General features: G+C 40.7%; 1 protein-coding gene across 1 annotated transcript in view; it reads left to right on the plus strand.

Moving 5' to 3' along the window:
* Window positions 1-2,646: 2,646 nt before the first annotated feature.
* Window positions 2,647-23,516, plus strand: part of LOC121676961 (ankyrin repeat domain-containing protein 26-like) — an 89,827-nt gene continuing 68,957 nt past the window's right edge. Inside the window, 10 exon segments of the mRNA XM_042054068.1 lie at window positions 2,647-2,891; window positions 4,611-4,725; window positions 4,860-5,033; window positions 7,663-7,769; window positions 9,293-9,430; window positions 10,244-10,308; window positions 13,503-13,536; window positions 17,874-17,913; window positions 22,291-22,330; window positions 23,058-23,128. Coding sequence (XP_041910002.1) covers window positions 2,647-2,891; window positions 4,611-4,725; window positions 4,860-5,033; window positions 7,663-7,769; window positions 9,293-9,430; window positions 10,244-10,308; window positions 13,503-13,536; window positions 17,874-17,913; window positions 22,291-22,330; window positions 23,058-23,128 — 1,029 coding nt within the window.

The following is a 23,516-nucleotide window of genomic DNA, read 5'->3' on the forward strand; positions in this document are numbered from 1 at the left end:
TGCAAAGGAAAAAGGTCGAGTAATGTATAAAGGCAGAACTATCAGAATTACACCTGACTTCTCAATGGAAACCATGAAAGCCAGAAGGTCCTGGACAGATGTGCTGCAGGCACTAAGAGACCACAAATGCAAGCCCAGAATACTATACCCAGCAAAGTTTTATCACCATCGATGGAGAAAACAAGATATTCCATGACAAAACCAGATTTAAATAATACCTATCCATAAATCCAGCCCTACAGAAAGTACTAGGAGGAAAACTTTAACCCAAGGAAGCTAACTGCACCCATAAAAACACAGGGAACAGATGACGTGACACCGGCAAACCCCAAAAAAGGGAAACACACAATCACTACCACCAAAAAATAACAGGAGTTAACAACCACTGATCAATAATTAAGAGATCATTAATATCTCTTAATGTCAATGGTATCAATTCACCTATAAAAAGACACAGGCTAAGAGAATGGATATGAAAGCAAGATCCAGCCTTCTGCTGTATACAAGTAACACACCTCAACCTCAAAGGCAGACATTACCTCACCAACCCCACATCAGAGGACTGATCTTCAAAATATATAAAGAAATCAAGAAATTAGACATCAAAATTCCAAATAATGCAATTTTAAAAGTGAGATACAGAACTAAGCAGAAAATTCTCAACAGAAAAATCTAAAATTGCCAAAAGACACTTAAGGAAATGTTTGACATCCTTAGCCATCATGGAAATGCAGTTTGAAATGACTCTGAGATACCATCTTACACCAGTCAGAATGGCTAAGATCAAAAACGCAAATGTTAGCTTATGCTGGAAAGAATGTGGAGTAAGGGGAACACTCCTCCATTGCTGGTGGGAATGAAAATTTATACAACCATTTTGGAAATCATATGGTGGTTTCTCAGAAAATTGGGAATCAACCTACCTCAGAACCCAGTAATACCACTCTTGGGCATATACCCAAAAGATGTTCAATCATACTACAAGGACACTTGTTCATCTATGTTAATAGAAGCATTATTTGTAATAGCCAGAACCTGGAAACAACCTAGATACCCCTCAACCAGAGAATAAAGAAAATGTGGCACATTTACACATTAGAGTACTATTCAATGGGGAAAAAAAATGACGTCTTGAAATTTGCATGTAAATGAACGGAACTAGAAAAACATCTCCAGTGAGTTAACCCAAACCCAGAAAGATGAACATGATATGTAAGTGGATACTAGCTGTAAAGCAAAGGATATTGAGCCTATAGTTCATGATCCTAGAAAAGCTAAGTAGCAAGGTAAACCCTAAGAAAAACATACACAGATCCTCTTAGAAAGGGGAAACAGACAAAATCTCCTGACAAAATTGGGAGCATGGGGGTGGGGGTATTATGGAGGACAGAAGAGGAAAATGAGGGGAAAGGGGGAGGAGAACTTGAGGAAATGGGATAGTTGAGATGGAGGAAAGACAGAGATGGGAGCAAGGAAAGAGATTTTGATTGAGGGAGCCATTATGGGGTTAGCAAGAAACCTGGCACTAGAGAAATTCCCAGAAATCCACAAAGATGACCCCAGCTAAGACCCTAAGCAATAGAGGAGAGGGGGCCTGACCTGGCCTTGCCCTGTAGTCAAACTGATGAATATCTTAAATATTACCATAGAACCTTCATTCAGCAATTGATTGAAAGGCAGAGACCCAAACCAGAATAATCTAAATGTCCTTCTCATTCCAAATTAATAAGGCCTAGCTGGAGTACACCTCAAGTCATGCTGTGGGTCCCATCGCCATGACAATATACCAAGACTTCCACCCACCTGGCAGTGAGCCCTGCTCTGGGTAGTGTGGAGGTACAACCGGGTGTGAGTGGCTTCCTCCAGGCCCTGCCTGAAGTGCAAGCAGACCCAGGTGTCGCTCTTATCTGTGCAGATTTTGACCAATGCCCCTGTCTGCTGCCTGCTAGCTGTCCAACCAGTGCCAGGTGACCCCCGACAACTTCGGCCTGGATGTCAAAAGTGTACATCTTTATAGTCTGTTTTTCTGCAAAGGGTATTATTGTCAGGCTCAGTGCTTCCAAAAACCCATGTCCCTTAATCAAGAGACAGCTGAACATCTCGAATTTATTAGCATTCAGGCCGTGTACTACATCCTCCCCATCCCCCCACCCCACCCCCCCACCCCCCTGCTAACGACAGTATTTTCAGGACGTGGTCGTCTCCAGAGGTCAGGGGTCTTCTGAAGTAGGCTCTGGGTGAAGAGGATTTGGTGGTGATAACCCTGGCTGTCACTCCATTCCTTTGACTCTCCAGAGATAATGTGGAGATTTGGTTTTGTAATTTAAATGCCTTTGCTTAACTTTGAAAGTAGGGCTTTGGCAGGACCAGAGCTGCAGGTGCTCACTGAGCAGCATTGGCGGCTTGGCTGTGACAACTGAGTACCAGAGCAGGTGTGCTTACAGAGTTGCTACCCACCGCAACTGCACCTGCTAACCTTTAAGCAATCCCAAACCATAGAACTTCTCAGTTGGGATTCCGTGGCCACTGCACGCGCTGTAGCTGTTAGCTTCTCCAGAGGCGATCTATCACATTGTTGGGCATCAGGGTCGGCGATGGGACACAGAAGACAGAGGGAAGGGACCTCTGGGTCCAGCAGCCTGTGCCATGTCGAAAGTGGCTAGCTTATCTTACAAGAAAAGCCAGAAAGTCTTACAGTCCTTGCGCGACCAGCAACGGCACTCCCTGGGCACTGGGTTTGAGAGTGCCAATATCCTCCTCTCGCCCAAGTATCGCCTCAAAGACAAGGATCTGAGAAAGATCCACAAGGCTGCGAGTGTCGGGGACGCAGCCAGAGTACAGCAGCTCCTGCTTGGGAAATGCGGTGTGAACGACAGAGACAAGAAGAAGAGGTGTCAGGGCCCGGCGGGGGTGGGGTGGGGGGTTGTGGAGGAGGCGGGGTTTGTGCACAAGAAAGCCTCCGGACATGAAATATTTACTACTTATGTCTCAAATGGAAAATATATCTTCATTTTATAAGGAACTTTTTCAAGTCAAGGAAAACATTAAACTCTTAATTATTCATACTTATTTATGCTGTGGAAAGCAGCCAGGGCCTTGCTGTAGTAGCAAAAACACTCTACTCCAAGCCCTAGATTTATAACTAAAATTGAGTAAAGTACAGGCTTGAGTATCTACAATGCTATATAGAGATAGAAAAGTATTTAGTGACCCTGGTAAGAGAAGGGATTTTTATGTACTCTACCGTATTGAAATATCTTTAGGAAATAATGGAGTGTACATGCAATTTCTTTATCATCATTATTTAAAATGGCATGTGTTTAAAAATAACCAACAGAACACATTTTACAAATACACCTCAGCACATCCATAGGATAGAGAAAGATGGAGCTTCGGCAACAGAATAGAAATGGGTTGAGGTTTGCACAGGTGGAAGATGTACTTTGGGTAAGAAGTGAGAAGAACGTCACTTTGAAAGGCCACACATACACACAAATATCTGCTCCTGTACCAGCCAAAGCAATGACAAGTTGTTCTCAAAATTATTTTCGTGCATTTAAAATGTACATGCAAATTTCAGCTTTAATTTCTTAGTTATAGTTCCAGTTCTCAGAGGAATCAGTTCTCTTTCTGTTTGCACATAGCTTGGTTTCATAAGCTAGAAGATACTCCTGTATTAATTCTGTATGTTGGGCTTTGCAGAGTCTTAGTGCAGTGTGTAGTTGGTTTTGAAGGAAGTTGCCCACACACTTGCTCTTTCCTACTTACCTTGACTTTTAGAATGAACATGCATTAAAGTTGTAGTAAACACTTATCATTACAACAACCCTTGGGAAGAACGGGAATAAGAACCCTTCTCAGGCAAGATTGCTCACTTCTATTAGAGAGTGTGACATGTGCTTGAAGTGGTGTTTCTGCTAATAGTGTCTTTCAATGCAAGGCGGCCATCTGCCCAGGGGTGGCACCACCCACAGAGGGATGGGCCCTCCCACATCAGTCATTAATTAGGGAAGTGCCCCCCACAGACTTGCCTACAGGCCAATCTAATGGGGACATTTTCTGCATTGAGATTTCTCCTCCAGATAATGCTAGCTTATGCCAAATTAACAAAAACCTAACCTGTACAATGCTTAAAATACACACATACATTATACTTGTACATGCGTACACACACACCTTTCATCCAAATACACTGTAGTTTCATTGGAATAAGGCTCATTAGCAATAAATATAACTTCTGTGGAAGAAAATTAAATATTTAAGCTTTTTTCCTTTAAAATGAAGTCTCATGTAGCCCAGGCTGGCCTCAAACTTGCTATGTAGTGAAGGATGCCTGAACTTCTGATCCTCCTGCTTTCACATCTTCAGGGCTAGCCTGGAGTCATTCACCACTACATCCAGTCTATGTGGCACCGTAGGTCAGTATGTTACCACCACGCCCAGTCTATGTGGTACTATATGATAAGACACTAGGAAAGCACCACTCCATAAATATTTGGTTTGAAGACAGAGGAGTTGCATGTGATTTAATGTTTAAAATCACCCGCGAGACTGAGTTTTTCAGGTCATGCTGTATAATTTCCTAAAAAGCCTTCCCTCCATTTTCACAGGACCGCCCTCCACATTGCCTGTGCTTACGGCCGCCCAAAGGTAGTGATGGCCCTGATCGAGGGAAAGTGTGAGATCGACGCCGTTGACAGTGACAAATGCACAGGTCTGGTGAAGGTGCGTAGAGCATTAAAATGCCTGCAATGGGAAGGAGTCTGTGTTCATTTAAAAGAAACAGACGGTGAATCCTGTAGGATGTTTATCCGCAATTCTTTGAATCTGTGATCTGTTTCTTGGTGCAACTCCAACAGGCTGTGCAATGTCAGGAAGAAGAATGTGCCACCATTCTGCTGGAGAACGGTGCTGACCCGAATATTGTGGATGCCCAGGGCAACAGCGCTCTCCACTATGCTGTCTATTATAAGAATACATCACTTGCTGCAAGACTGCTTGAACATGAAGTGAATATTGAAGAAAAGAATAAGGTAGAGACCATACATAAGAAAGGTGTCAGGCCGGGCGGTGGTGGTGCACGCCTTTAATCCCAGCACTCGGGAGGCAGAGGCAGACGGATCTCTGTGAGTTCGAGGCCAGCCTGGTCTACAAGAGCTAGTTCCAGGACAGGCTCCAAAGCCACAGAGAAATCCTGTCTCAAAATACCAAAAAAAAAAAAAAAAAAAAAAAGAAAGGTGTCAGTTGACCCACTATGTCTGTAAAGTGTGTGGAGAACCCTTGTCTGCAGACACACAGGCATCATCTTCCATCTTGAGAAGCTCAAGTGTACCTAAGATGACCTGTCCCCTTCTCAACAAGGTCTCGCTTTATACCTTGACGAGTCTTGAACTCAATGTGTAGACCAAGCTAGCCTTGAACTCAGAAAGAGATCCACCTGCCTCTACATCCTGAGTGCTGAGATGAAAGACATGTGCCACCAAACTCTGCCTCCAACATCAGCTCTTTAAGTGTTGATACTTTGAAGGAAGTGTCAGAGGGCACAGTCTTCTTGTATACATTCATTGTAAATATTTATGAAATATTGAAATGTTGAAGGTAAATCTGGGTTTCCTGCGCATTGCAAGCCAACACAGGCAAGCATCGTTTACCTTGCACGTGGGCTTTACCCTAAAACTCAGAGCTAAAGCATTGGACCAGAAGAAATCTTGAGTTGGACACCAGTTATATCGAAGAGACTTCTCTCTCATTGCTAAGGCTAGAAAGGACACATTGGAGTAGGAATGAATCAGAGATTCATTCTGGCACAGGCCAGTTCAGAAACAAGGCAACTGAGCGAAAGACCAACGTAGTTGAAATTTCCCCAGCTGTGCGTCAAGGTGATGCTCAATCTTGGCACCTCAGTTTGGGAAAGAAATTCATGGAGTCCTAAGTAGATGAGGAAGTCAATTTCACGATGGTGCTGAGGAAGCCAGGTTGACGACCTGGGGATGATTAAGAGGGAAAGCAAGTGAAGAACAAGTATTTCCTTCCTGTTAGACGTTTCTGGCAGGAAAAGCCGCTGGGCTAAAGCTGTAAATTCTCAAACATGCAATATCTCTCCAGAGTTTACACAGTGAAGTCAAGTTGCACTTTGAATTGACCAATCTCTGAACCCTACACAAGGAGACTGAATACAATTTCCAGTTAGTGACTTTTTCTGTTTTTTTTTTTTCTTCTTTGAACCAAAACCCCAACCAGAAAGGGAAAGCTGTTTGACTGTTTATACCTGTGCTGAGGACTCAAACACGCAGCCTGTGTGACTGCACATATGTGGAGGACATAGCTCTGAGCCCGCATGACTGTTTTATACCTATGCCGAGGACCTGGCTCCCTGCGTGAGAGGCACACCTGTGCCACAGGTTCATGACCCAACTCCATGTCGCTTGCTCTGCTCCTCCAAGCAAATTTCACTTTGCAGCTCTTGATTTATACACTGTTTTGATAAACAGCGCAGTTTTTTAAATAAGTTACAAGAACATCATCAATATTTAACATTAGTCTTTTATAAGTGGGATTGAGTTTTAGAATGTAGACATTGCACAAAGATATATGAAAATACTTGTGAAATATGGTCTCAGAATTGTCATTATGGGAATAAGATTTTGTATTGGGTTTTTGAGTATGTATGCACGTGTGTGCACACGTAAAGGCTAGAGTTTACCCACCAGGTGTCTTCCTCTATCGCTTTCCTCCTCTTTTGACTGACCAGTGACCCTGGGATCCTCCTGCCTCTCTCTACCTCCCAGTACTGGGATTACAGGCATGTACTGCCACATCTGGACTTCATCTGGGCACTGGGGGTCTGGACGCAGGTCCTCATGAACCTTATCCACTGAACAATCTCCCCTTGTATTAAGCTTTCTAATAGCTACACAATAAAAGAAAACTCGCAAACCACCTAGTCATAACCAAAGTTCCTTTGAAGCCAGGGTCTTTTAATTCAGAAGCCATTTCTTTACGAGCCCCTTGCAGAAGGAATGCCTGATATATTTGCATCTGGGATCCTGACACCATAAAAGAAGAGAAGCAAGCAAGACTCCTTAGCATCCTGGAGTGAACTCCCGCATCATTAGAAAGCTCTCTGTGGTGTGTCCAGACAGCTACAGTTCCTCTAAAGCCAGTTCTACTTCACAACTGTACTTTTCAAGTAGGGACTGAGCAAAGATAAAAATATTTTCTTAATACTGGATGTATAATATACAGTTTTATAATAGTTCCCAGAGAAATATTACTACTTTTCTGTGAGACTCAGCATTTCTAGAGAAGGAGATATTTTTGGGAAGGAAAATTTATACACTGTTCTGGAGATGAGGGCATAGCCTGCTAACTTCACTACTGTGGTTTAGAATCTGAGGGCATTAACATAAAACAAGATGTGGGTTTACATGGGAGCAGTCGATTGACTGCCTTGGTAAACATCGTAATCAAAACAAACACTCTTGGGGACAGAGAGTGTGGGCATTTGGAGAGGACTGAGGCTCCCATGGTACATGGGGTGGGAGGCACAGGGATGATATTTTCTGTGTCCTCATCATGTGTTTGTATCGCTTTTCTACATTTTTTTCAACTCAGCTGACAAATATGTTTTTTGTGAGTTAAATGCTTTTTGTCATTTTACAGAGTGGCTTCACGCCATTTTTACTGGCTGTCAGTGAAAACAAACTGAAGATGGCAAAATTTTTATCAATGAAGAATGCTAATGTGCATGCAACTGACAACCAGAAAAGGTATTATAATCCTCTAAACCTTAGTGGTAGTGTACAGTGGTAACAAGTACTCAGAAATATTGAATTAATAGAAAATAGAACAAGTTATAATAATTGGGATTTAATGAGAACCCAACACAAATCTCAGTGCTATGCAGAAAAGGAATTATTCAGAACGGGCAACACAAAGAACCATGTATATTAAAGCATATGCCCCTTACATATTTATTGATGTTTGTAAACTAGCAACTGGAGATTACATGAATTTTATTCTACTTTGATAACAAAGACTCAGCTCATTTTTGCCTCAATATTGATCTTCTTAATCTTTTCATAGCATTTTTAACCTCTGCTTTTTATACACTTTGCTTTAAAAGCTAGAGTAAGCAGAAACAGGAGCTAAAATTGTTTTGTCTTTGGAATGACTCCTTCAAAGAACTGTCCTTTTATAGTCTGAAAAGCATTTAACCATATTAACCCTAAATGACTATTAGTTCTTAGTTCCAGATGCTTTTTATTTTTATTTTTATTTTTAACATGCCTGGATATTTTTATTTGGGGTTGGCATTGGCGTGGGGAAGAAAATGAGCTGGGCTTGGATAAACCTTTGATGAAGACGAAGAGGTCGTGTGAAAGTAAGGGAGATTGATTGCAGAGTCCCGTAAAACTGGGCTATGTGCCTGGCTTCCCCACTTGCCATGTGTATGACTTTAGGAACACTACTTACCGCTAACCATGTTTCCCGCTGTGAAAAGCAGGGTCATCGATCCTAAAGTTGCTGATGGAAGGTTCTGTATGCAGCATTTAGCTCTGTGCCTAGCAAGTTACTGTAAACGTCTGCAACTCAAATCACTGACTGTCACTATGGCAATTATTGCTGTATTAACTTGTTCCTTTGAGACAGGTCTCACTGTGTAGCCCAGGCTGGCCTCACTTTGTTGGCCAAGATTACCTTGAAATTGCAGTGATCCTCCCACACCAGCCTCCTTAGTGCTGGAACGACAAGTGCGTACCGCCATTCACGGATGATATGCCTTGAATCTGGTAAATAGCTTTTTCTTAGGTGCCCTTCCACTGCCTATGAAGTATATATAATGCATCTTAGCACATTACACATGAAGTGAAGGAAATATTGTCTTTGGTAGCTTGCTTTGGTTCATTTGTTTATGAGACAGTCTTGCTTTGTATGGCAAGCTTACCGAGAACTTCTTATGCAGTCCAAACCGGACTCAACCTCACAATCCTGCCTCAGCCACCTAAGTAAGTACTGCGATCCCAGGCATGCACCATCACACCTGATGAGAGTTCTTCATTTAAATTTTACCAGCCCCGGACACATGCCTAAGTTAGCAGCATCTATGATGAGTTGACACAGGGGTGTAGGAGGCTCCGTACGTTATTTTCTTAGTCTCAAGACCTCAAGATGTTTGGCTGTTATCTGTTAATAACCAATTCTACTTAGACAATAATTAGAAAAAAGTATAGCAAACTAGTCCTTCATTTTGTTAAAGTAGTAAGAGTGACGTATCTCTCTGCTTTTTCAGAACAGCCCTCATGCATGCTGTAAGTCATGACTCAACAGATATAGTCAGATTTATTCTTCAGCAAGGTGGAGACCTCTTTTGCAAAGATGACTTTGGATTGACTGCATTCGATTATGCTGATGATTTTAAATATTATGCGTAAGTGCTTACATTAAATACTAGTTACTATTAAACGGAGATTCAAAATAAATTACAATAGTGCATCTTATACCTCAGGGCGAGCTTCTTACTCAGTTCAGGTGGCTTTAGAATGACAAGGAGTTAGTCTATATTTATTAGCAGGTACCAAGCAAAGGCCACCCTGGAAGTAGCAGTGAGTGACAGATTCATAATCTTGGGCCTTCATTGTTTTGTTTAGTTTTGCTTTGTTTTTAGTGGTACTGGGAATTGCAAGCTTACCAAGCTCTACACTGAACTTTACCACCAACCTCTATCCTAGGACTTTTAAGATCTTTATTCTTGGAAATCCCAGCACTGTTTATCCCAAGTATTCCCCTATAGAACAGAGTAGAAATAGTGCCACATCTGTGATTCTATTGATCCTATTAGATCTATTCTAATGATCTATTTAAGTCTAAAAATAGATTAGCATTAAAGTGCTTTTTCCACCAGAATCCATTTTCCACAACCACCTGCTTAAATGTCCCTGAAAGCTAGTGGTTTGCTCAAGTCCAGTGTCAGATGGAGCAGGGAAGCGGGGGAGGGCTTTGTTTCTGTTGAGTCTCTTGCTTCAGGGCTGCCATGAAAGCTGTCACTGAAGTCCAGGAAGACAGCTAGCTGCCAGTTTGTTCCTGCTGATCCAGTCTGGGGTCTTCTGACAGCACACACTTAGACGTAAAGGCTTGAGGTGCTTAACAGTTGAGGCTTTATGAGGCAATACCATGAAAATTTTAACACACTGAGCAAATGATTTTTACATCAGTATTAATTTTAATTATCATTTTTACAAAGCAATATGAAAATCCTTCTTGAATATAAAGAGAAGAGAGATGAGAAGTCTGAAAGAGTCAACCTAGGTAAGAGTTACTCCAGGTGTGGCTACCCTAGATTTTAAAAACTAAGAGACTATCTTGATAAGAGCAGGTTTAAAAATATCAGTGCATAAAATACCTTACGTTGTTCTTTGTTTCATTATTGGCAGTCCAGAATTCACATGTTTGTTTTTTTTGTTTTTTGTTTTTGGGTTTTTTTTTTTTTTGATGTTGGGAGGGGGGGTTCGAGACAGGGTTTCTCTGTAGCTTTGGAGCCTCTTCTGGAACTAGCTCTTGTAGACCAGGCTGGTCTCGAACTCTCAGAGACCCACCTGCCTCTGCCTCCCTAGTGCTGGGATTAGAGGCATGCGCCACCACCGCCTGGCTCAGAATTCACATGTTTTTAAGAAATTATTTATAGATGTTTCCATCCTGAATGAATATTGTCTGAAGAAAACTCCATTTAGTTATTCTGGAAACTAAAATTCTGTGTATATCTTTTTATTTTTTCATTTTTTCTTCTGTGTCTATTTTTATAAATAGAAAACAATTTTCAAATTACCATGTTGCCTAGTTTCTTGGCAGTTACACTGAAGCAATTAGGCTTATTCTAAAAACATATTTTCTTTTTAAAAAAAAAACATGTTTTCCTTTTAACTTTTGAAACAACTAGATTGTAATTACTAGATGAATATTATGAAATAATTTCTGGTGAAACATGATGTTTATAATTAAAATTTTATTATCCATTATTTTCTTGCTTGAATGTGCAATTTTAAGTCTTTCTTTCTGATTTCTCCATGGCCCAATGGTGTGTTATTTCATCTTTGTGTTAGTAGAGTCACTCTGGTTTCCCTTGCTATTGACTTCCAGTTTCATTCCATTAGATTAGATAAGGGATATAAATATTGTAGTCCTTTATATTTGTGCAACTTGCTTTATGGCCTAATGTGAGATATATTTCAAAGAATATTTCATTAGATGCTGAGAATGGCATTTTTTCATAGCTGTCGCGTGGATGGATGGAATATTTTGTGAATATCTTTAAGTCCATTTGATCTATGACATAAATTAACACTGGCATTGCTTTCCTGGCTTTTGTATTATAGCCAACCTATTGATAATAATAAGTATTGAAGTTATCCATGGTATAATGTCATACTTATCTGTTCTTTATGTCAAACACTGGTTTATGAAATTGGATATATCAGTGTTTGGTGCATATACAGAGACTATCATGTCTTCTTGGTATAATAGTCCTGTTATTAATATATATGATCATTATCTCCCATGATTATTTAGAGCATGAAAACTATTTTGCCAAACACAAGTATGCCTACTTTTACTTGGCATTATATTCCACTTACACAGAGTATTGTTTTCAATCCTTCAGCTTTCTCTGTGTATCTGTCACTGCAGACTACAGTTAGATTCTGTGTCTTAATCAACTTGCTAGTCACCATCTCTTTATGGTCTAACTAAAACTGTTTACATTTGTGGTTATTGCTGAGAAGTATTTGCTAATTTCTGTTTAAAAAAATCTAATTGGCCCAGATTGTTTCTTTATTTCTTTTTCTCTTATTGGTCATAAAGGCTTGCTGGATTTTGAGTTCAAGATGTTTGATTCTTTTCTGGGTCTTATTTGATTATTTCTCTGCTCATGAAACTTATTCTTCTTAGAAGATCATGTTTGTAATTGTCTTCTTTCTCCTCTTGTAGGATTCCTTTCGGTATTTTCTGCAAAGTTGATTTACTGTTCATGAGTTGTTGAAGTTTTCAGTTGTATTGAAAGTCTCCAACTATTTTGAAAAATAACTTAGCAGTATACTGTAAGGGCTGGAATTATATCATTCCCTACTTTTCTGGATTTTAGGGTTTCTGCTGAGAGATCTGGTGTTACTGGAATGAACTGACTTAGTGAGTTAAGACTTTTCTCTTGTAGCTTCTGATGTTGTTTCATTATCCTGGATCCTTAAAGCTTTAACTATAATATGATGAGGACAAATTTTTTTCTGGTCACATCTATTTGAGTTTCTTAATGCTTCTTGTATTTTGTGTCCATATCTTTCCATAGATTTAAGGAGTTTTCTGCTAAAATTTCATTAAACAGTTTTCTATATCTTAGTTTTTATCTCACTTCTTTCTACCCCACAGATTCTTAGACATGGTCTGTTGATCATATCCCAGAGTTTTTAATATGGTGGTCATTCTCAATATCTGTTTTTGTTGTTACCTGAATGTAATGTTTTTAAGCTGTGTTTTATTACTGATACTATTGTTCTGCTTGACCTAATTATGCATGATGTTTTCTTCTACATTTTTTTTTTAATTTGGTTGACTGGACTTCATTTCTAACATTTCTGGGTTCTTTAGCTCCTTTAAAATGTCATTTTTATTGCTGAGTTTTCATCCATGTTGTCAAGTTTCTTATTCAGGACCTGAACTGGCCTCCTTACTTTAGTTATTTGCTTTTTCGAATCCTCCTTGACTCTGCTGATTATTGCTGATTATTGTTTACCTCTATGCCTTTGAATTCTTAGTTAGGCATTTCAGTCATTATAGTATCTTTGATTTGGGTTATTGAGGAACCATTGGAAATGTTGTATTGCCTCACTCAGGAGTTCCTCACCTTTCCCTGCTGAGATTTTAACTATTTCGCATGAGGTTGTCACCATGGCAACTAGAAAGTCTTTGCCAGGGTCTTTGTGCCCGGTCTGTTTCCTGTCTTCTGACATGCTGCAAAGTACAATTACCCATGGGCCGGGCATCTTTGTGATAGTGTTTCACCCTAAATGAACAGTTTTGATTGAACATTTGAAGCAGCTGTGCTGTCTTAAGGAAATAGCTGCAGTCTTTTAGGAGTGTCCCTGTGTCCTTAGTTCAGAAAGATCGCACTATTTGTGGACAGTGCTGGTGTATGGTAGAGATTCTGCTAATGAGACCACTGTTGGTCAGTGCTGGGATGGTATCATGGTCCCTGCACATGGCAGTTTACTTTAAGGAACTGAAGTTTCACAGATGTCAATTTTCTTCCTCGCATTTGATAATTACAGAAGAGGAAGCAAGAGAGGTTTTGTACATTCATGGCCTATAAGTAGTATAGTTAGAGTACATTTTAGGCTACTCTTCAGGTTCAGTCTCGAGGAAATACTCCTAACAAAATATCAGAGTCTTACACTTCTAATGTTCCCATTGTCCTCTTGAAGCCCACAAATGCATTCTACTTTTGTCTTTAACAGTGGAGGAAAGTGCTGAAGAGGACTCTTCCAGAAGGTAGGATTTCACACATTTCTAAAGACTTGATTAACTGATTAGATAGCAGAGAAGAAGGTGATGTTTTGAATGCTTTAGCCTGGAAGGACGTACTGTCGTTACCAGAGCTTTGAAAAGTGTCTTTGTGGTTGTTGTGGGAGTCAGCCATGATAAGCTAAGTATGGACAGGTCACCCAAAGGAAATTCTTTCCTTCCAACCATTATCTATCACCTGCCAGAGTAGAACTGGCCATCAATAAATTTAAATGGAGGCCTGAGTCTCAGTAGTTTACCCTGAAGCAATACCTGGTTGCAGGAAGGACCACAAACTGAGGTTACCCAAGCACCACCCAAAAACAAACCATCCAAAGGAAATGCCTAACATTCCAACCGCTGTAGATAGGATCACCTGCCAGCACACACTCACCAGGACACCCCTAGACAAATGTCAGCCAATCAGGGGTCCTGAACCTCAGAAACACCTCACCCCCACCTTTACTACTATAAAAACCCAACTCTAACTGAGCTCGGGGCTATTCCAATACGTTGGACATGTGGAGAGACAGAGTTTGCCAACTTACATAAGATAAAGGCTCTTTGCTTTTTACATGTGGGAATCAGTCTCCTTGTTGGCTTTTGAGGGGACTTCGCGGATTTGGGCATAACAGTTGTAGTCTATTTTATACCAGTTAGGTGACTGTCAGGTCACGCATAAAAGTTGAGTAATTGGTTCGTGATTTCCTAACTGACATACAGCTGACCCAGATTTGACTGTAGTCTGACTGGCTTCTCTATGCTTTCTCTTGTCCCTGTGCATAGAATGATGGGGTTGTATCATGCTGTATTCATGTCCATATCAGTTCAGTTCAAACTGCAAAATTCAGTCATGAAGTGCCTGCTTTGAAATTTTCCTGAGCATCCCAGTCCCAGAAAGTGTCCCCATTTTTGACAAATGCAGTGGTACTAAGGCCTTTTTTTTTTTTTTTTTTTGGCTTGGTTTTTGGAATATCTTTATTTTTTCTTTGACAATTCCATATAAATATACAATGTGTTTTGACCACATTCACCTCTCTTCACTGTCTCTTATCCCTTTCCACACCTGCTAAAGTCTCAGGACCTTGTTTTCAACCATGAAAAGCTTTACGGCAGTTCTCACTCAGCTGTGGCCATGGATCCATTGGTTTATGTAAACAAGATCAGGAAAGTTTGGAGTGGGAGTATTTTAACAGACATGAAAAAAATCTTAAGTACAGTGTTTAATTAATCATACTAAGCATGAGTTTAGTGGATTTTTTTATTTCTATACTTACTGTTTCCCCAGCATGGTTTTCCTTAGGCCATTGCCAATGCCTCGTTCCCTGAAGTGTTCCCCTCTGTTATGAAATACCTTTTATTCCCTCAGTGACTAATCTTTTCTTAATTATTTTTGCTTCGTTCAGCTCTTCTTTGAATTTCTTGTTGTGGAATATTACTTTAACTATGTAAAGATGTATTACATTTCTTTATGTTGTAGAATATTACACTTTAATTGTATAAAGCTGTGTCATATTTGTTTATGCTGCGTTTGCTTAATGATATAAAGATGTGTTACATTTGTTTATGCTGAGTTTGTAGCTGCCATATGGGTGCTGGGAATTGAACCCGGATCCTCTGGAAGAACGGTCAGTGCTCTTAACCACTGAGCCATCTCCCCAGCCCTGCTGAGTTTGTTTAATGATTTAAAGTTGTGTTTCTTTGCCTGCCTAATGCACCTGGCTAGTCGAATAAAAAGCCGAACAGCCAATAGCTAGGCAGTAGAGGGGTAGGTGGTGCTGGAAGGCAGAGAGAATGAGGAGCAGGAGGAGGAGGAGGAGGAGGAAGAGGAGGAAAAGAAGGAAGAAGAGGAGGAGGAGAAAGAAGAAGAGGAGGAGGAAGAGGAGGAAGAGGAGAAGGAGAAAGAAGAAGAGGAGGAGGAAGAGGAGAAGGAGAAAGAAGAAGAGGAGGAGGAGGAGGAGGAGAAAGAAGAAGAGGAATCTAGGCTGGGGGAGAAAAGAACAAGAGAGAACTAGGGAGAAAGAAAGAGAGATGCCTGGGGCCAGCCAGTCAGGTAGCTGTCAGACAGACATACAGACATGGAGTAGGACATACAGAATGAAAGAAAGGTAAAAAGCCCTGAGGCAAAATGTAGATGAAGAGAAACAGATTAATTTAAGTTATAAGAGCTAGTGGTGGAAGCAGATGCAGAGATCCACAGCTAAGCACTGGGCCAGGCTTCCAGAGACCAGTGAAAGAGAGGGAGGAGCAATAATATGAGCGAAGAGGTCAAGATTGTGATAGGGAAACTCACAGAGACAGCTGACCTGAGCTCGTGAGAGCACACTGACTCTGGACTGATAGCAGGGGAAGGTTCCATGTGACCAAACTAGGCCCTCTGAATGTGGACAAGAGTTGTGTGGCTTGGGCAGTCAACGGGGCCACTGGCAGTGAGACCAGGATTTATCACTTGTGCATGAAGTGGCTTTCTGGAGCCCATTCTTTTTGGAGGAATACCTTGATCAGCCTAAACATAGTAGGGAGGGCCTTGGTCCTGCCTCAAAGTGATGTGCCAGACTTTGTTGACTCCCCATGGGAAGCCTTATCCTCTGTGAAGAGTGGATGGGGAGTGAGGTGGGGGGAAAGTGGAGAGAGTGGGAGGAAGGGAGGGAGTGGGAACTGGGATAGGTATGTAAAATGAGAAAAAAAATTATTTTTAAAAATAATTAAATTTTTTAAAAAAAAAACAGCTAGTGGTACTAGCATAAGGTAAGACCAAACATTCATAACTAATAGTAAGTCTATGTGTCATAATTTGAGAACTTGTTGGCAGTCCAAAAAAAAAGCCTGCTACACTTTATAATCTTTTATTTTTCATTTTTGCCAGTTACATATTCCTACTTGTCTGTAGATAGAAGCAAAAGCTCATAGAATTTAAGGATTTTAAATAAACTTATAATCAAAATATACTCTGGTACGTCAACCTGTTTTTCATTACTTATTTATCTGTTTATTTACTTATTGGTGAAAATACCTGTACATGCCATGGTGTCCAAGTGGAGGCCAGAGGGCAACTTCTTTCCTTTCCTTCCTTCCACCATGTGAGTTTCAGGAATCAAACTCATATTGTCAAGCTGGGCAGCAGGCATCTTGCCAGCGCCTTGACCTGTTTTTATTCCTTACCCAAAATACTGTTTTGATAGATAACCTTAAACTCACAAATAAGGAAGTGACTCGTCTGTACCTGGTAAGTGACAGAAAGGAGATCTGAACTTGAGTCCTAGCGTCTAAAGCCTTCTTCTTCCTTATTTGTCATCTGAAAGTGTCTCGATAATGGAGGAGGAGAACAGGTACACTGAGTTCAAACGAAGACTAGCCAGCATCCAGAGTGTCTCTCTGCGTCCCAGTTCATCATCCGACCCAAAAGTAAGGTACCCTAAAAGTAATTCCCCACGAGACACAGTAGTGCATGTCCGTAACGCCAGCATCCAGGAGGCTGAGGCAGAAAGATTGCCATGAGTTTCTGGTCAATCTGGGCTATACAGGGAAAAATAAGCCACCCAACCTATGTAGCAAGACCCTCTCTTAAAACATGAAAGAATCATTTTATATTTTCTTCATGAATCGTTTCCTCTGGTGTACACAATGATAAAGTTTTCAAAGAGTAAATCTGTAAATACATAAAATAAATATCTGTTCCTATCCTGTCTTCCCACGTTATGTTCATATATGTTACACAGCTGGAAGAGTGACTTTTTACCCACTTATGTATAGATATCCATTACAGGAAAAGGGACATTTATATTCTAGCCCACAAAAAAAAAAAAAAAAAGGTCTCTGTGGTTGGCCAGGACTCTGTCTGAGCCATCCATGCCATCCCCAGTAACTATATTATAGTTTAGGCACACCATTTTCATACCTGTTTCTCCTCGTTTCCATGCCTTATCTTGTGCTCACCCTGCTATGGTCCAGAAAACAGCCTCCACACCTGCCTTTACCTCCTCTGACCTTGATATATGTGTGTGTGTGTGTGTGTGTGTGTGTGTGTGTGTGTGTGTGTGTGTGTGTGTGTTTATAGCATTTCCTGGGCTTCAAAATAACAACTTTATCCTTAGCAATAATCATTTCCAAAGCAAAAATCACAGAAAATTCATTTCTGTTCTCATTTAGTAATTTCTGCTTAAATGGGGAAACAGACTGTGTCTTCTCCATCCAGCTTGATGCAGGATTGCTGCCTATCGTTTGGCAATACAATAAACATTGTGGTCTCGGTAGTTGCATTTTTGGTGAGTGAGTAGGTGAGTTAATGTACTCTCTGAAGTGTTCTTTTCTCTTCTTTTTAATAGGAAGGACCAACAGAGCCAGGAAGTGGAAAAAATGAAAAAGGTGATGTTTCAGGTAAAAGAAATCACAGTTTGCTTTGTGCTGAAAGAGGTCATCAAAGCATTAAAAATGATGCTGGTGGATGTCTATGAAAATCTGCTAAGCTACAGTGAAAATTTTAAGACAATCAAAGGTGGAATTAATTACACTCCTAATTTCAGGAATTAAGAGACTGAGGTTAGAGGAATAGGAGTTCAAGGACATCCTGGAGCACATTGTAGGGGCCAACCTCAACAGGACACAAAAAGATAGGAAGGGAGGGAAGGAAGGGAAAAAGAAGGAAGGAAGGAAGGAAGGGAGGGAGGGAGGGAGGGAGGAAGGAAGGAAGGAATTAAATATAAATTATGTAGCTCCAACCATAATCTCCATTTCTTTACAATGTTTGTACCCTTTTACCCCTTTGTGATGTTCATTGCTCATTGAAATTTGGCTTTTCACTATAGAACCTATTGGTTCTTGTTTTCTCTGACTCTTTTATAAAATTGCATATGGGTGATTTCCAAACTGCCCCAAAAATCTTGTGGAAGAATCTGTTCACTGCCTCATGATAACCAGTGATTCCCTGGATAACTATGGCAAGTTTAAGCAATTCAATCTTTTTTCTCTGGGAGCTGGAGAAGTGTCTTGGTGGCTAAGAGCACTTTCTGCTATTGCAGAGGACCAAGTTTCAATTCCCAGAGGAGTCTCACAACCACCCCAGTTCCAGGGGACCTGGCACCCTCTATAGGTATCAGGTGTGGACACAGTCCTCTCATATGCAGTCAAAATACCCACACACATAAAATAAATAAATAAATATATTAAATATGTTTAAAAGTATATATTTTTTAACTAAATAAACAAAATTCTCTATTTTCCCAATACCCTTGTTTATCGTGCTCTATTTTGTAATGTCTCATTTCCCTGTGGGACAGTTCTAGGGAGCAGCCTCTCATTACACATGTGCATTTGTCAGCAGAGCCAGCTGGAGGGGTGACATCCGTGCACGACCCGAGGAGGCTCGATGGCAGAGGAGATGACCAGCTCCAGGTCTGTGTTAGCTTCTAGCTATATTTCTCTCTAATTCTGTACCTTTCATCTAATAATGTAGCAGGGGACAAATAAAATTACTCTCTATGTAAAATAGTATAATTATTATCAAAATTTTACACCCAGCATTTATTTTTCGTCATTCTAGCTATAAAACTTAAGCTCGCCTTAGAATCTATAGTCACTTCTAGCAGCTGCCATTGGAATTGGAAGAAGCTTTCTCTGAATCTTTCCTGTTGTTCTCTCTGTGTAATGAGCTCACACAATGAAGGTGAGATGAACTCTGAGCCGTGTTGTTACAGAGTTGGAGCTGAGCATGGTTGTGTCATGGCCACTGGTTAGATTCCTATAGGAGACCTGACTCTAGACCTTGTGTTTGTGGTTTTGTGTTAGCATACTCTAGTGCCCTGTTTACAGAAGTAATCCCTAATTGTGGATTCTGATCATCTTCTGGGGCTGTTTAATTTAAGTAAACATTATTATATATTAACTCATTTAAATACAGCATAAATGTATTAATTTCAATTTACTATATGCCCATCGTATGATATGTAAACATTTCCTTACATGTTGGCTTTGGCAGATGCAAAATGAATGATAAATATTTTGAAAATTGGGAGCAGAACATAATTGACAAAAAATTCACAGTGACAAAATATTTACGAGAAAACCTAGATGAATTTCCCTCTTTTTAATAACCACAACCACGAGGACATTCAATATTCCTGTAATAAAATGATGATGATGATGATGATGATGATGACGACGACGACATAAGGATGATGTCATTGTCTTCATTGTCATTTGGGTTTTGAACCTAAAATTTAACCCATGTTTCCTACTTTTCAGTAAAGTTCTAGCTCCAGTATTCATAGTTCTTCAATATTTACATGTAAATTTTCTGGGTTTTCTTAAGAAGCCAAGAATCCCGTTGACTCAGATTCCTCCTCTTTCCTTCCTCCTCTTGAGAAACAAGGCTGTCATGCAGCTCACCCTACTGGTCATGACCGAATAGATTTGTTCAACCCGGAAGTGTAGCTTTACCTTTAAACACAGGCCCTACCTGAAGTGTTTGGCTGTCTCACCATGTGTGGGGATAGGAAACCGGTGTTGGTGTGGAGCTTGTGTGGGGAACTGGAAAATCATTTTCTCATGTTGTAGTGATCCTTGTAGTGCCTCATTCTATGATCACGTAAAGATCTCCTCTTCGGCCAAGTAGAGGGGCACATGTCTCTACTCGTGGCATCCAGGAGGTCCACCAGTCCAAAGCCAGCCTGAGCTACATAGCGAGATCCTGTTTCACAACAGCAAGCTTTTGGGGATGGAGTCAGGCTCAGAGCACTGGCCTGCATGTGCAAAGCCTAGGTTTGACCCTTGCCCCTGGAAAGATGCCTTCTGCCCAACAGAAATGCCATGAGCCCTTGCGTTGTTGAACAGGAAGACCTGAAACCTCTCAGTTCAAATGTTCTTCTCTGAATGCTGAGTGCTTGGACAATGTGTACTTGGCATAAGCCTCACTTATAATTGAAATTGAAACTTTTGGAAACATAGTTGAACTAAGGAACCTTCCTGCAGCATAAAGAATTTTTGGTTTACAATAATATATTTTATCTGAAGTACTAATACAAATTAGAATAAAGTTCTAAATAAGTAAATATCATGTGTGGTAACACACGACTGTGTATGCAGTTTCACAGTTGGCATCTGCGACAGATATCAGGATTCCCTAATTATACTCTTTCTCTTTTTGGTGTCAAAATTTCAGCATTCTTGGTTGGTTTCTATCATTCATTTACAGTGTCTTGGTCAGTGTTCCGTTGCTGTGAAAAGCACCATGACCGTCACAATTCTTATAAAGGAAAGCACTTAACTGGGGCTGGCTTCCAGTTTCAGAGGTTTAGTCCATTATCATCATGACAGGGAGCATGGTGGCGTGCAGGCAGGCATAGTTCAGGGAGAGACAGCTTAAAGTGTTAGATCCAGATCTTCAGGCAGCAGGCAGAGAGAGACACTGGGCCTGGTTTGAGTGTTTGAAACCCCAAAGTCCACCCCCCAATGACACACTGACAGCAAGGCTACACCTGCTCCAACAAGGCCACACCTCCTAATCTCTATCAAGCAGCTCCACTCCCTAATGATCAAGCATTCAGATCTTTGGGGTCTATCCCTATTCAAGCCACCGCAGCATTTAACTGTATGTGGCAAATAATTCTTTTCTTGAAGTCCATGATGCTTTCTCTGAGTAAGATTTCAGTTCCTACACTTTACAGATTTATTCTAATTTGTCTTCTAAGTGCCTAGTTGCCTTAATTTAAGAAGTTACCTGTAGAGATATTGACCCGACCTTCTCTGACTCCTCCCAGACTCTTCATTGAGGCATTCTCTGTTTTGTTTTCCCACCCCACACAAGTAGAGTAGAAACAATGAAGCAGAGGACATCCTTCTCCCTGACAACGTCTACTTCTTACTCACAAGCAACTTCATTCCAATTCCGTGTTGGATGACAACTCTTCATGCCTTACTAAGGGAATATGCTTTCAAGCCAACAACAAATATACCCCTTCTCTCTGGTGAGAGATGAACTATCCGGTGTATATTTATGATGGTGGGACTTAGATCCCAGTCACAGGAATGCAAAAATTTGCAGTGTAGCCTGAAAATGCCTTTTACAAGGCGTGGCTTCAATTCTCTGTCTGAGCTGCCCATCTCACTCCCAGTAACCATGTTCTGGCTCACACACACCATTCCACAGCCCCTGCTTGCCGAGTTTCCATGCCTGTCACTCTGCTCATGCTCTCCTGGTCCAGAGTAACTGTCACACTTCCCTTTGCTTTCTCTGCTTCCACGTATCACCCTGTGTTTGTAGCATTTCCTGGGCTTCGGAGGCAGAACTGGTTTTTCTTTCTTTTTTAATCTTTTAAGTGATTTATTTATTTTTATTTCATGTGCATTAGTTTACCGCCAAAGTGTAATGTCTTTATAAAGGTGTCAAACCCTTTGGAACTGGATCTGCGGATAGTTTTGAGCTGCTACATGGGTGCTGGGAGTTGAACCTGGGTCCTCTGGAAGAGTAGTCTGTGCTCTTAATGACTGAGCCGTCTCTCCAGCTCAAACTGACTTTCCTATATGTTCCTCACTATAATCATTTCAGCTGTAGGAATAATGAATTATTCACTTCTGTTCTCAATTGTTAAACATAACTAAAGCTTGGATGGAAAAAATAATCTTCTGCTTCCAGCTTGAGTAATGGTTGTGGCTTGGTAAACACAGCAATTACTTGTTGTAGTGGGTGAGTAGGTGAGTAAATAAATGTTTTCACAGTTGTGTGTTCCCTTTTCTCATCTTTGATAGGAAGAATTGGCTGAACCAGGAGCTGGAAGGAAAGAACAAGGTAGTGTTTCAGGAACCACACGCTAATAGCCACACCCAGTAATCACACTCTGCCTTGTGTAAAAAGGGGGCAGCAAAGCCATCAAAATAAAGCCAGCATAAATCTAGGAAAGTCTGCTAAGCTAGAATGCAGTTACGACAGCCCTGGGCGCAGGGTGGAACACTTTTATAGAATCCGGAATTAAAAGGATGAAGTAGGAGAACAGTGAGCTCCAGGGTGGCTGGAGTACACAGAGATCCAGTCTCACAGCAACAAAGACAAACAACAAACAAACAAATGAAAGCAAAATAAAGACAAAGTGTGTAGACTCAAGCATGGTGCCTGTGTCCCTTCAGCATGCTTCACTCTATTACCCTCTTTGCAATTTCCAACACTTCCAATCGGGCTCCTCTCTAGAAAGCTTATTCTTAGTCATGCCGACTCTTCCCCTTGACTGCAGCTCACAGAGGCTGCTTCTAGTCTGCCATCCTACTATGGAAGAATCTTTTTGATGCTGAATGCTATCTAATGTGTCCCCAAGAAGATGAAACATTTGGACAATTAGAAATATTTTTATTTAAATATATTTATATATTTATCTAAAATTAATATTGAATTAAAATTTCCCACTTGCAAAGAGAAAATGAAAATGGTCCTTGTTTATCGTTCTCTATTTTGTAATGTCTCATTTCCCTGTGGGACAATTCTAGGGAGCAGCCTCTCATTACACATGTGCATTTGTCAGCAGAGCCAGCTGGAGGGGTGACATCCGTGCACGACCCGAGGAGGCTCGATGGCAGAGGAGATGACCAGCTCCAGGTCTGTGTTAGCTTCTAGCTATATTTCTCTCTAATTAATGCTGTTTCTTTTCATTTTGTAGGTTAGCATAGATCAAAAGGAAATTACCTAATAATCATTATGCCATAATTTCCTATCTAGTATTTATTTTACATAACTATTAATATATTCTTCACAATTTCACACATGTATATAACACATTCGGGTCACACTTACTCCACCCCTTATCACCTTCCTACCACCACAAAACTCCCCCTCCCAACAAGTTCCCCTTCCCCTAGCATAGCTTTTTGTTTTGTTTCCTTTTTGTTTGTGACACACTGAGTGAGTTTAACCAGGACTCTTTGTCTTCATGAGCATGAATGTGGTACTATCCCCTGCAGTGTTAGACACCAGTTATAAAACTTAA

This window comes from Arvicola amphibius, chromosome 1, assembly GCF_903992535.2.
Source record: "Arvicola amphibius chromosome 1, mArvAmp1.2, whole genome shotgun sequence".
Taxonomy (NCBI): domain Eukaryota; kingdom Metazoa; phylum Chordata; class Mammalia; order Rodentia; family Cricetidae; genus Arvicola; species Arvicola amphibius.